Source organism: Hippocampus bargibanti, linkage group LG01 (assembly GCF_051943395.1).
Source record: "Hippocampus bargibanti isolate YZ-2025 linkage group LG01, ASM5194339v1, whole genome shotgun sequence".
NCBI classification, from domain to species: domain Eukaryota; kingdom Metazoa; phylum Chordata; class Actinopteri; order Syngnathiformes; family Syngnathidae; genus Hippocampus; species Hippocampus bargibanti.
The window spans coordinates 28,943,798-28,958,134 of record NC_142734.1 but is presented as its reverse complement, the minus strand read 5'-3'; the positions used below and the strand labels follow the sequence as shown (position 1 = coordinate 28,958,134).

The following is a 14,337-nucleotide window of genomic DNA, read 5'->3' as shown; positions in this document are numbered from 1 at the left end:
AAATGTCACCAAAAGGTGGACAACAAAATGGACCGATGGCGGACTTCAAGAAAAATGTTAATTCACTCATTCATTTCCCATACTGTGTACAAAGTACTGCAGAAGACAGAGTTGCCTACTGTCAAGCTTCAGGACAATCTCCAGACATCATATTTCATCAAGTTGAGTTCCAGCATGTTGAACCCATTAGCTCCTGACGATGCTGCGGCTTTGTTCTGCCTGCACACAGCTTTAAATCCCACCGGGAGGCTCTCAGAAGCGGAGCGTTTTGTCTGCCCATTAATGGTCTGCGGGGTTTTCGTTAAGGGTAAAAAAAAAAAAAATAAAAAATACCCCAGATACTTTCACCCACCCGCACACGATTAGTATGCCCTGTACGGATTGACCAGGCGTCTGTCAAAAATAGAGCAGCTGCATATTTTTAGGACAGAAGCAGAGTACTGCTGGCCTCCTTCGGGAAAAGGCATCATGCCACTTCTTATAGATTAAACGTAATTGTTTCGATTAGGCAAGGACAGTTGTGGAGACCGATGTTGATCTGATGTCGGACGTGAAGTGAGTCACCCAACTGAATGGCTCTGTTTATCCTCGACTTTTATCTCGGGCAGTCATCAGCTTCAGATCACGTTTGAAAAGCGACTGGCTTGTCCTTAAATGAAGTCGGATGTGAAGTCGGCGGTCTTTTGTACCTATGCAAGGTCCTGTGGTGACCTTGAAGCTTAGCTGCACATTATTTCCTTGAAAAAATATTGCAGTGGACAGTAGTAATGGGAAAATGAAGCTTCATGAAGCACTTGTGATATTTTTGACTCCTCCAGATGGAGATCTGGGTTTAATTATAAATGTTAGTGCAAAGGAAATGTCCTAAAATTTTACTGTATCTTTAAACTAAGAGTGCCATCTAGAGGAGTCAAAAAGTATCACTCCACGAAGCTTCATTTGCCCATCACTAGTGGACAGTGTATCACATGTAATAGAATTAGAGGGTGCGTGAAAGGGTTAAGAATTTTCACTTCTCCCCCGTCCTGCCATCAAGGAAAACAAGGTTAATTGTTTTCGCAATTTATTCTTTCTGTGGGGCCCGGAACCAAATGAGCCACGTAACAATAACGGACCACGGTGCCGCCGTTGAAAGCTACTTGATGTGTTTTGGTTTGTTTGTGAGCATTTAACATGGTTCTAATCAAACCTGATAGCACTCGTGTTTGCTGTCCTATTTCAGATTCCTGAGGCAACCATATCCAAGCTCTTTTTCTCCTCTGGATGTTCGGACCCGAGCGAGTCAGGCTGAACAAGCTGCGCCGTTTTACCAGCATGCTGTCTCTGTCTCCAAGCTTTTAGCCTGAGGAAGCAAAAAGAAACAAAGGGTGCGTGGCGAGAACCCAAGGGTGGACATTCACAACGTCAGATTTGGCTCAACGCAGTGGGAGCATGTCTCCTTGCGGAGGCCTTTCGTGGATGCGTTCCTTCATGGCGTTCCAGCTGCTCTGGATAGGATTCGTGTCCATCTGCGCGCTCGCGATCAAAGGTGAACAGCACCCCGTGGTAACCACCAACTACGGAAAGTTACGGGGAGTGAAAGTCACCCTCCCCAATGAGATCCTGGGACCAGTGGAACAGTATTTGGGGATCCCTTACGCATTGGCTCCAACCGGGGAACGGCGCTTTCAGGCACCCGAGCCCCCCATGTCCTGGCCGGGCATCAGGAACGCCACTCAGTTTGCGGCCATTTGCCCGCAGTTTTTGGAAGATCGCTTCCTCCACAACGATATGCTACCCGTGTGGTTCACGGCTAACTTGGATACGCTTGTGACCTACGTGCAAGAGCAGAGCGAAGACTGCCTTTACCTGAACGTCTACGTCCCCACTGAGGATGGTAAGTCCAACAATTTTTGTTTCATCAGAAATGAAAGTCCACCGGATTTTCGTGGAATACCGGTATTTTCAATTTTTCATAAATACAGTGATACCTTGGCTTATGAACTTAATTGGTTCCCAGACAGAGTGTGTAAGGCGAAAAGTGTGTGTCCCAAAAATTAAATAAAATAAATAAATCCCACAACGCGACTTAAAGGTACTACAACAGTGTGATAGAGCCAAGTTAGTTCTCTGATTGAAATAGTTCAGTCACTTTTGTTGGCTTATGTAGCCGCATGTTACGTAACCACTTGGATGTCGAAGTCAGGGAGCAGGCGGTTCCGGCAAAATTATTTGCAGGAGCGAAGCTTGTCTTGCTGCGACGTTAAACAGTTCTCGAAATCCAAATGTTCAGATCAATAATCGCCTCTGTTAGTTTGCTACTGTTGCCTCAAACATTAGGGCGGGGAGATGGTTGGTGAAATCAATGCTTGAAGATCCGCAGGGATTGACAGGCCGTACATACAGTAAGTGCTCCCTTCGCTTCCCATCATCTTTTATTTACCCTACTCCACGCCGCGATTTGGCCTTTTGTAATAACCTGTCAGTCAAGGATCAATGAAGGAAATTTGCCGATGGCCATATCTCACATGGATTGAGAAATTCGGTGACTAATAATTTGATTTGAGTGAAGAGTTGAACAAGTGTCCGCTGAAGAGAAATAACGGTCTTAAAAAAAGCGCTTGAGAAAAAGTAAAACACGCGGTTGAGGTTTGATTTATGATCCAGTTCCTAATTCTAATGAAGTGCTGTCTAATTACATTTCAATTGGCCCATTTCCAACACCTACGCATGCAATAAACAATAATACTAATATGAACGTTCAGGATTCCAGATGCCATAAATCGGTTTGAAGCGGCAACATTTCCGGAACTCGGATTTAACGAAAGAGTGACCGACAGCTGTCTGAACAACAATTTAAATTATTGTCATACGGATGTTTTTTTTATCAATCAATCAACACTGTCATTTCTGTAATATAAGCTTTTTTAGCTCTTGATAAATCACAGCGCGTATGTTATTTTAATCTATTTACATTTCCTCCTCCCAGTATCTGCGAAATAGTATGTATATGCTATATCTTGCATATTCTTTGAGACAAATTTATGAACTGATAAGGGCTATTTTTCACATTTGTTAGTTAATAAATTGGGTTGTAGTGTTCATACTGTGCTATGAGGTTTGCACACACTACATTTAATGCTTTAGGTTTAGTATATCCGGCCCAAACACGCTCTCCAAATGCTCCTGGCCCTCTGTCAATTTTTAGAACCCATTGTGGCCCGCGAGTCAAAAGGTTTGCCCACCCCTGTTCTAGTGGATACATAAAACAACAGCAGCCACGGCTGCCTGTGAATAAAGCAGCATTGCGTTTATATGAAAATTGTTTTGCTTTGTGGTGCGGAAAGTAGCCTTTTTCGCATAATTTCAACTCCGATTGAACAAATGATCTATCTTTGACTTCTGATTTTGAACTTGTTGGGTAGAAATACAGTGAGACCTCAACTTACAAACACCTTAACTTACAAACTTTTCGTCTTACAAACGTCAAATTTCTGAAAATTAAACCTTATAATAAGCACTATTTTCATAATACACACCCACAACGGCTGGCGGAGTGATCTTCGGCGGAAGCACACGACCGAACAGCACCAGAGGTTAAGTTACCAACAGTCCTTATGGATGGTGACTCTCCTTCCATAAGCCATCAACGACCATCAAAAAGGTCAATAAAACTTTATTTTACAACACAGTTTATTTCTTTACAGTCCTCATGTAATGCGCCTCTCTTTCCAAACAGCAATTCCCTTTGACCTCCAACACCATTCCATCAAGCCATAAATGACCATCACAAATAAATAAAGTGACTTTATGATACAATTCAGTGTATTTCTTTCATTGCAATACAATAGCACATTTATTATACATAGAATAAGGTATGTTGTGTGTAGTTTTAAGGCTTATTTAGTTGAAAAGTATATTTTATGGAAACCCGGGAACGGATTATTCCCATTTTAATGGTTTCCTATGGGACATTTTTTTTAGATACACACTTTTCGCCTTACACACTCTGTCTGGGAACCAATTAAGTTCGTAAGTTGAAGTCTCATTGTATATTGATTAATACGGTGAGATGATGAAACTTTGAGGGACCCTCGCAGAGAGAAACTGTACACAAAAAAAACAATATCACAATTTATTTATTGATTTATTTATTTATGCCGCGTGACGAACAACCTGTTTCCAACCCAAATGGGGATTTAGTCAAAGAATTCTCCTGAACCAAAACACATTTTTTTTTCGAGGCAAACTGTTTCTTCGTCAATCAAAATAACCAACCTTCTTACCCTTTTACGGAGAAAAGATAAAACGCCACAGGTATCCCCCAGGCGAGCAAAGGGCCACTTTGTGTGAGATGAAGTGTTGCTGTTCTGCTCGTGACTTTTCTTTTGAGATAACCGCCACTTGAAACGACATTTTTTTTGGTGTATAATGTCAGTGGGTCCAGGTTACATTTTGCATTTAAAGGTTCAGTCCAAACTCGTTGCAATTACACCATATGCCAAACGGTATGTCACTCATCCATATCCTTATATTTGTATATATTTATATACTTTTTATTTTTCTTTTCTCTTTCTTAATTTTAGTTGCAGTAAATTGGGAATTCCACCATTGCAAGTCAAATAAAGGTTTTATCTTAAATTTCTACCATGAAGTGGCATTTCTTATAAATAACCCCTTTATTAATATGGACATCATGTTCTCTGTTCTAAAAGTCATCCACTTCACTGGAACGGCTTTGGGAAGTAGTGGACCACAATAATCATGCAAGAATCCTACTGACGTGAAAATAAGGTCAAACCGAGTACCAGCCGAGCATACCTTTGAATATGTCTGATGACTGACTCTCTTGTGATTATAGTTATTGCCGGGCATTAAAACGACCGCAGTGCTCAATTACGGGTGTTGAATTTCTCATGTGTTCCTATCCTGCGTGTTTCCCTCTTCCAACACATACCAGCAAGCTCTGCAGATCCCGATTAACTTCAGAAGAATGGCCATGGGGAACGAATCCTGATGCCTGTGTACCGAATGGACAATTTGAAACAACAAGAAACTGATGCAGTTCATGGACGAACTGAGCGGTGATGAGATAAAATACGTCACCAAAATATGTATTGAAGGAAAAAAATAAAATAAACAAATAACCAACTAACTATATAAAAAAATACAAATAAAAATAAATACAAAAATACGAAAATAATTATAAATAAATAAATAAATGAAAACAAATACACATACATAAACACACCTAAATACATAAATGACTGACTAACTAACTAACTAACTAACTAACTAACTAACTAACTGACTGACTGACTGACTGAATGAATGAACGAATGAATGAATGAATGAATGAATGAATGAATGAATGAATAAAATGGGTGGATGAAGTCCAAACGCATAACCAAATATTTGCCCAAATCTCCAGAAAAAAAAATTACAATTAAACGTCATCTAAACAGAAAAAAACGACAAGCAACATAAGCAATAGAGTCTCGAAAATAACACCTGAAGGAGGACAGCTAGCAATATCAGTATTCCGACAGAGGGGAGGCCACTTTGCAGTCCTTAAATACTGATTGGGAACAAGAACGGGTGCTCCTGCTGGAGGGGAACACCCTCCAGTCTCTATCAAGTTGGAACAAAACAAACACTGGTAATGAAAGAATCCAAAGAATTAATTCAGACCTAGCCAGGGGACTAGCCAGCCCACCATGGATTGATTAGCGATTAGATGATTGAGAATTTTGAAACATGGCCCTAAAGCATTTAGTAATACCAATATTTTCCCTAGGAATTCAAAATAGCAATTCCTGTTAATCTTGGAAAATTGCTGCCCGTTTACACATGGGCCCCAGCAGGCCTTGGGGGTGTTTTTATTTTTATTTTTTGGGACAGGCAATCAATTTTGATTGCTGTTCTTAAAAAGCTGTCTCTGCCTACCGCTACGACAGTAGCAATTTTGAACTACTGTAGAAATCAAACAAGTGCAGTGAAAAAGGTCGTTTTTTTCATTTGTTTTGCATCATACAAAGAAAACGGGGGAAAGGGAATCTGTCTTGCCACCCAACAATCTGCACTTGACTGCTCTCTTCAAGGCAGGCCGAAGCAAAGTGAAACATAGTTTGAGTGTCGCAAATGAATTTGCATGTTCAAATCGCATCGCAGCTTCGTTATTAAAAATTATAGACACGTTACAATTTTTAACATTTTATGTTTCTCCTCAACGCTAGAAGCGAACTACTGCAGAAAAGATGCAGATTTCAACACTAATGTCTTGTGATGGGCAAGTTAAGCCCCCTGAAGCACCTGTGATAGTTTTTGAGTCCTCTCGATGGCACTCTCGGTTTAGAGATGCAGTGGATTTTAAGACATTTCATTTGCAGTCCATATTTTAACTAAGAGCACCATCTGGAGGAGTCAAAAAACACCACAAGTGCTTCATGAAGCTTCGTTTTCCCATCATTATTTTATGCTCTTGCCCAGCCAAATACAAGCCTTACTCCATCATATGCAAGTATACCTCCTTCTTACTCAATGCCCCCACCACTCTGCGCTTTTCTTGTTGTTGCTGCATGTAGACTCAAACAGAATGTGAATGTGATTTTGCATTCTTGTAGGAACAAACAAACAAACAAAAAAATCCTCATTTTCTAAGCCAGCTCCACCCTGCATGATGACCACACAAATTTCAGAGGTCTCTTTATTGCATTGTTCGGGGAGCAATAGAAGTGGTTTTTGTGAAAGGTCACCATTGACAGAAGGGAGATGGGCAAGTTGCCAGGAAAAAAAAACCCTGACATTTCTAAATCACATTATAAGGCGCAGTTGTTCAAATTGTATTCATTTTTCAAATACGTATACAGTATGCATGGAGACAATTCCCGCTGCGTATTTTGAGAAAGGATGCATGCAGGCTGCTTAGCGCCGACCACTTCTTTCAACGTAGGTTGAAGATGACCAACATCATTTATTCATTTTTAAATATGGGTTGAGTTGTCTTTGTTTTTGGTATTTATTCCCCCAAGATGGCCGCAAGTAGTGGTGCGCAATTTTATTAACCATGATTTAAACGGATAATCCTATGCTGATGAATGACGATGAATGACTACTAATATCAGTTGAGCCATACCTGTCAACCTGTCAACCACGTTTTTGCCGTTTATTCTGCATTTTAATACGTGTACGATGTACAAGAAAACCTGTATGGAAAAACGCAAATTTGTCCATTATGGGTCCCATCCGGTATACACAGACTATCACGAAACGGCAAATCAATCAAGTCAAACTGTCACTGTCAAAAAGCAGGCAGGAGGGAGCAGGAAGTTGTTTGACAAATTGTATTAAAATAAAGGTCAGCAGGAACAAAGTGTAAAACATCAAAATCATCTGAACGGAAAAAATACAAAGTATCAAAAGAAGACCAAAAGTAAAAGTCCGCCAAGGTTAAACAAACACATGCACAGCATACACAATGCATGCAACAAACAAGCAGCAAACAATGAACCGACACTGGATGGTCGTGCCGGGTGTCCTTTTAAGTGTCAGTGATTAAAACGACCAGCACCTGCGAGGCTGCAGGCAGGGCTGACGCGTTGGTCGCCAATCTGATCGGGTCGACCAGCACCTGTGCAGGTGCAGGCGGGGCCGACAACGCCCCCCATTGGTCGCCAACCAGATCATGACACAAACGAGTTTGGCGCGGTAGCTTCTATCTCGGTATCATCTTTTTCCGTTACAAACAAAGCCAGCGGTTTGATGCTACCGTGCGCATGCGTCTGCCGCCTGGGGATTTCCCAATGCATCATTCCGATCACACGTGAACAAAGCGTCAAGTCAGGACGATACGAGGGCTTGATACAAGCTTCGAAGAATGGTGTGAAATATTCGTATTGCGTTGCTTGTAAAAAAGATGTGAAAGTACCTGCCTCCGGTTTCAATGATTTAAAGATGCAAAGCGCCACGCCAAAAACGTAGAAGTGTGGAAAACTTATCGATGATACAATAGCATACAATAGAGAACACTGTAGTAATTAAGCAACACTTGTAATTTCATCATTTATAAAGAATATGTACAGAATATAACGAAACACATGTACAATATAACATGTTAAACTACATAAATAAACACGTTTGAAAACAAAAATATAGTGTACGATTATTTTGTATTTTGTAAGGGAAAATACGACAGTTCTTAAGGGCATGGAGCCGTGGAGGTTGACAGGTATGGTTGAGCTCAAAATGTGTCCGATGGAATCCAACAAAATCGCATTGCACCACCTGTGCGACAACTCAGACCTGCTTTTAGCTAGTCTCAATTGGAGTCTATGTTCAGTTACTAAATTGTCAGGTGCACCGGGGAAAGTTCGGTGGGTTCTGAGTCGACCTTAATGCATTTCCTTTGCACAAACCTTTACATTTAAACCAAGAGCACCACCTGGAGGAGATAAAAATATCACAAGTGCTTCATGAAGCTTTGTTTTCCCATCACTACCCTTCACGCGTCCCGGGGTACACCCAAGACACCTTTTTCCCATGTGTGTGTTTTTTATTGCCTCTCAGTTCTCGTAAGACCAAATCCACATCAGTAGAAATGTCTAGCTGATTGAAATACTCATGCACCCGACGCAGGGCTGGCATCACGTTGATGTTCGAGTCTGCGGCCTGTCAGCAGATGAGGGATTTAGGACGGTAAATTGAGCCCGTGTCGGAGGAGAGGAAAACAATTGAGCGATGTATGTCTGTGATTACATGAGCATGTCACACAGAATGACAACACATTCTTGATAGTGTGATTAGGTATGGGCAATCCCTGTGATCTGAAAGGCTTTGTGACAATAGGAAGGTGCAGGGCATTTTGGTTTTATTGATGAGGATGACTGAAATATTGATGCTTGCCAGTATAGACCAAACTTTTTATGAATGCATTCTTTGTTAGTACGTGTACATGAAGAACAAAAAATTTGGATCACTGGTTGAGCTTTGAAATTGGATTACTGAAACAGTGCCGATGTTTGCTCGGCATATACAACAGAGGGTTGAGACCAGGGTGTCCAACGTCCAGCCCGGGGGCCAAATGTGGGACGTGATTAATTTTCATCTGGCCCGCAGCTCCCTGTCATAAAATCAATAACGTGTGGCCCGCATGTAGAATGAATACATTGGGCAGTAGTGTGTATGCTAAGTGCTGCCATCCAGAGGCTCAATTAGGAACATCAAATTAGTATATCAGTCATTGACTGAATGAACCTTCCAATTTTCTAAAATGGCTAGTTTGTACATTTTTTTTCTAAAATGGCGACAAACAACAAAGGACAATGACTTCTGTTCAACTGTCAAAAAAGTTAGTGTTAAAAAATGAAGTTAAGTGAATGTTCAATTGCAATTGTCAATGTCCATTCAATTTTATATATATATATATATATATATATATATATATATATATATATATATATATATATATATATATATATATATATATATATATATTTTCCATCTGCGTGTCAACCACTTTTTCACGCCGTGCTTGGTGTGAAAAAGTAAGCTGGTCCCTTGAGGGCTGAGGGTATCATTTGAAGAACAAGCCGTGGTTGAGGATGAACAAAATACTGAAAATGAAAAGCCTCTTCCTCTCCCCTTTCGCAGCAGCCCGAGGCGGCGGGATCTTCTGCTCGGCTTCTGCTCTTTTACTGGATAACGTCTCTTCATCTCCTCTCGGCATTTGACTCATCTGTACGCTCACCGAAAATAGCGTACACACTCTGATGTCATGACTGCTTGAAAGGAACACTTCATCAAACCACTTAATTCCAATAGTTATGAACGTGTAGCCTGATGCTAACGTCATTCTGAATACGTTACGTTTGCTTTATGTAGGGAATAGCGAGTAACATTGTAATTAATTGGTGATCCACCTAGAAAGGTGAGGGTTTTATTTTAATCATAAATACCGCATAGCAGAAATTATATTAAAACTAAAAGATCCATGATTCAAAAGAGCTGCTTGCCTTGCAATCACTCAGCATGCTAGCATAGTTCTGATCATGTAGCCTGATGCTAACATCATTCTGAAGATATTACCATAATTCCTTTGCTGTTTGTAAGGAATAGAGAGTGAAAATTGTGATTAATTGGTGGTCTTCCCAAAAAGATAAGAGTGTTATTTTAATTGTAAATACCTGATAGCAGAAATTATATTAAAACTAAAAGCTAACAACGAAGGCTACCATTGGCTCTTCCCGGGCCCCCTAGGCCAGTGTCTCAGTTGAGAGAGACATGGTTCTTTGACTCCGATGCGCGGTTTTGCTATCACTTTAGACCACGGGTGTCAAAGTCAAGGCCCGGGAGTCAAATCTGGCCCATTCCATCAGAAGAAAGTCTGTTTTTCTCTCGACCTGTCCGCTACATAGTACATTTTTTAGCATTGGAAAGGCCTCGCTTGTTTTTTTGAGCAAGGGTCAACAAGAATGAATAATACATTTGATTTGTAGCTTTTAAATATTTTACATTTGTTTGATTTGGTTCTTCAGCCTGACATGTTCAACCTTTGTCATCCACTCCCAGTCGCAAGGTGACTCATTAGTAAACACAAGCTAAATGGATCCAACCGATGATGAGATGGCAGAGAGCCACGCGAGGGTACAACCCATCCTATTCAACACCACCGCTGGTGTAACTTATAGCGCAAACGTCTTTGTTTTTCTTTCTTTGTTCTTTTTTTCCCTCCATTTGACCTAAAGTGAAGTGAATGTGAAACAGCCCGCTGGGATTTCTCCTTATTCTCTCCCATTTCCCACCTGGCAGAAGGTGACATGAAAGGAAGAAGTGAAATACGAGCACCAGATAGTGAAGGAAAAAAATAACGGAAAATAGGGCCGACTGAATGGAGAACGGTTTAATAATGAGGGGCGGGCAGATGAAATGAAAGTCGCCATCTGAAAGCCTTTTTGGCCAACAACCTTGCAAACTGATGAGCGCTCTTACCGGATTTTGGGTTTGTGGAAACGTCAATTAAAATTTTTGGGGAGTAGGTTTCGGCTTGTTGCTCGGTTCTGTGACAGTCGCTGTTGGTCCAAATGCGAAGACAAAGAAATGACAAATAAACAGAGAAGAACCGGACTGAAAGAAGGGGAGTCAACGCGCCAAAGATGACGGGATAAAGTTGAGCGAGATTTGACGAAAAGAGAAACATTTTTGGAGGATGGCGGATAGAAGGGACAGGCACATTTAAAAATGAGGACTAGTTTTGGAAAACCAGGGAAGCAAATAATCAGTCCTTTTCATGCAACTTTCTGTTCTCTGGTGCAATGGCAACATGTATTTATTTTTTTTTTTGTTTATTTTGGTTTGTATTTTTTGTTTTTGTTTGTATTTTTGTTTCTGTTTGTATTTTTCGTTTTTGGTTTATGTTTAGTTTGTTGTTTTGCTTTTTATTGTTTTTTTATTGTTGTTTATGTTTGGTTTTTGCTTTTTTGTTTGTGTTTTCTTTCTTCTACAGTGTATTTGTTTTTTGTTATTTGTTTTTGTTGTTGATTTTTTTTTTGGTATTTAAGGTCCTTTTCATGCAACTTTCTGTTCTCTGGCTGAATGGCAACATGTATTTTTGTTTTTTTGTGCTTATTTTGGTTTGTATTTTTTGTTTTTGTTTGTATTTTTGTTTCTGTTTGTTTTTTGTTTGTATTTTTTGTTTTTGGTTTATGTTTAGTTTTTTGTTTTTGCTTTTTATTGTTGTTGTTTATGTTTAGTTTTTGCTTTTTTTTTGTGTTTTTTTTTCTTGTAGGGTGTATTTGTTTTTTTGTTGATTTTTTTTTTGTATTTCAGGTCCTTTTCATGCAACTTTCCGTTCTGTGGCCTAATTGCAACATGTATTTTTTAATTTTTTTTAATTTTTGTTTGTATTTTTTTGTTTTTGTTTTTTTTTTGTTTATGTTTAGTTTTTGTTTTGTTTTTTTATTGTTGTTGTTTATGTTTAGTTTTTGCTTTTTTGTTTTTGTTTTTTTTCTTGTACAGTGTATTTTATTTTATTTTTTTGTATTTGGCATTTTTTTTGCAAAGGAAAAACGGTGTTTGCTTTAAAATGCATTTCCAAATGTCAACACCGGGAGACAAAGACAATTACTTTGACTTCCAATTCACCAGCCGTACTTGAACAGTGCGATGCTTGAAAATGGGTCGTTGCGAGAGAAAAGTGGCCATTGGGCTTAGAATGTCATAGGGTGTTCTTAGCACAGTTGTGGGAGGCACTGAAGAGACACAACGGAAGGCGTACGAGTGGACATCCTTTGGAAATGATTGGCTGTGTGAAAAGGGCATATGTATTTGGATATCTAGCAAAAGTGGAAAAATAGTCACCTTTCAAGGTTTGAATAAATTTTAACATCTTGGTGAAAAATTACCCCCAGAAATAAATCACGTCCTACAATTTTGGACAACAGTGTCTCTGTTACATTTGTAAAGTTGTATAGAGACATTTGGATTGGTGGTCTCCTTCCGAGGACCACATGCAGAAAAAAATGGAATGATATAAGAGCCGCTTTCAAACAGTTGACTTGAGGATAATACATGTGATGATTTTGCAGAGCACAAAGTGGTCAAAACAATTTTTTTGATCTCTAAAATTGAAGCAATTTGAAAGTAAATCACAAGTGGTTTGTTTGTGTCTTCAAAATTAGAGAAAGTTTCTTTAGTATATATAAAATAAATAAATAAATATATCAGTCATAATGGCACCTATTTTCCTGATGACCTCCCTTCTCCTGCCCACCTTCAACGCACGTTATTGCCTGAGCCAAATTACCTTTATTTATTTATTTATTTATTTGTTTATTGATTATTTAATTTGAATGATATTTTCAAATATTTAATATGAATTTAGTAATTTGTTGAGTTATTTATTTAGTTATCTATTTATTTATTTATTTATTTATTTATTTATTTATTTATTTATTTATTTATGCATGTATTTGTTTATTTGTATTATTATTTATTTAGGTTTTTTTTATTTAGTTTTTTTCTTTTTTTTCCTTTTGGCCGCAAATGGCCCCCAAGCACTTATTTGGCAACCACTGTTTTACCCCCCTGTTTTTTTGGGGTGTTTTTTTTGCCATTGTTTGACGGGCCGCAAGACATTTGTGGTGTGCCGTATAATGGCCCCCCTGCCGTCATTTGGACACCACCAGTCTACAAAGAAGGTCATACTGACAAAATGAGAACATGATGACCAATTTTTTTTTGTTTTTCTTTCATTGCTATTAACATGTCTTATATCAATAAACCACTGCAGACTTCTGACTGCTGGTTTTACGACATCATAAGACAAGCCTCGTAACTGTCTATTTGCCTTTTAAACCCCCCCCCCCCCATCACACACACACATTAGGAAGAGCCGGGGCCTTAACGACCCGTGGCTTGCGTTGAGTCAGCGCGACAACATGACGACTCCTTTTTACGTTGTCGAAATGCAAAGGACACGCTGCTTTAATTTATAATCACCACCAAACCGTCAACTAATCACCAGGTTTAATCACAACTGGCCAAACTGCAAATTAAACAACAGGAACAAATGCGCCCAGCCGCAGAGGAGACAGATGTTGAGATTGTCGGCTTAAAGTGGGGTGGGGGAATGCTTATCGGTCCGCAGAAGAATTTAAAGCCTCCGAGCCATTCCCTTGTTGTCATGTACAAATGTTTATGGAAGAGGGGGAGGGGGAGAAACGTATATCCAAACAAATGTTTTTCTTGTCAGACTGAATCTGTGTTTTATTTATTAGTTTTATTTTTTGCTGGTTTCAACTGAAAGCTTTTTATAATAACATTTTAGTTCCGCCAGTAAAATTACAGCACAAATATTTTTTGGGGGGGGCAGTAGACTAGTTATGCTTCTAACATTTATTTATTTATTTATTTATTTATTTATTTATTTATTTATTTATTTATTTATTAATTTATTTATTTATTTTATAATCAGACAGATGCATCACATTGAAAAACGTTTTGGGCAGTGGCCATGAATCTGTCACGCAACAACACACACACACACACATGCGCACACACGCACGCACACGCACACACACACACACACACACACACACACGCCCACACACGCACACACACACACACACACACACACACACACACGCACACACACACACACACACACTCACACACACACTGCTCGTATTACTAGTTCTGCCACCATTTTAAAGAATTTATTTATTTATGTATTTATTTATTTATTTATTTATTTATTTATTTATTTATTTATTTTTGGAAACAGACTCTGCTTTTGAAAAAAAAATAAGACATTCCTTTTTTTCATATGGTTTCAATTTGGATATGTTGCGTTAAATGTTGTTC

The 14,337-nt window shown here is 39.1% G+C and overlaps 2 protein-coding genes across 3 annotated transcripts in view; both read left to right on the top strand.

The window, feature by feature from the left end:
• pudp (pseudouridine 5'-phosphatase) overlaps nucleotides 1-1,352 on the top strand; it is a 46,541-nt gene extending 45,189 nt beyond the window's left edge. The window contains exon 5 of the mRNA XM_089008616.1: nucleotides 1,223-1,352. Coding sequence (XP_088864742.1) covers nucleotide 1,223 — 1 coding nt within the window. The 3' untranslated portion in view covers nucleotides 1,224-1,352. The remainder of the gene's footprint in view (nucleotides 1-1,222) is intronic.
• Nucleotides 1,353-1,431: 79 nt separating this feature from the next.
• Nucleotides 1,432-14,337, top strand: part of nlgn4xa (neuroligin 4 X-linked a) — a 46,640-nt gene continuing 33,734 nt past the window's right edge. The window contains exon 1 of one of the 2 annotated variants that reach the window (XM_089008580.1): nucleotides 1,432-1,876. In XM_089008580.1, the coding sequence (XP_088864706.1) occupies nucleotides 1,432-1,876 (445 nt within the window). Of the gene's footprint in view, nucleotides 1,877-4,956; nucleotides 5,064-14,337 lie in introns of those variants that run through there. The other variant, XM_089008588.1, reaches the window with a different exon arrangement.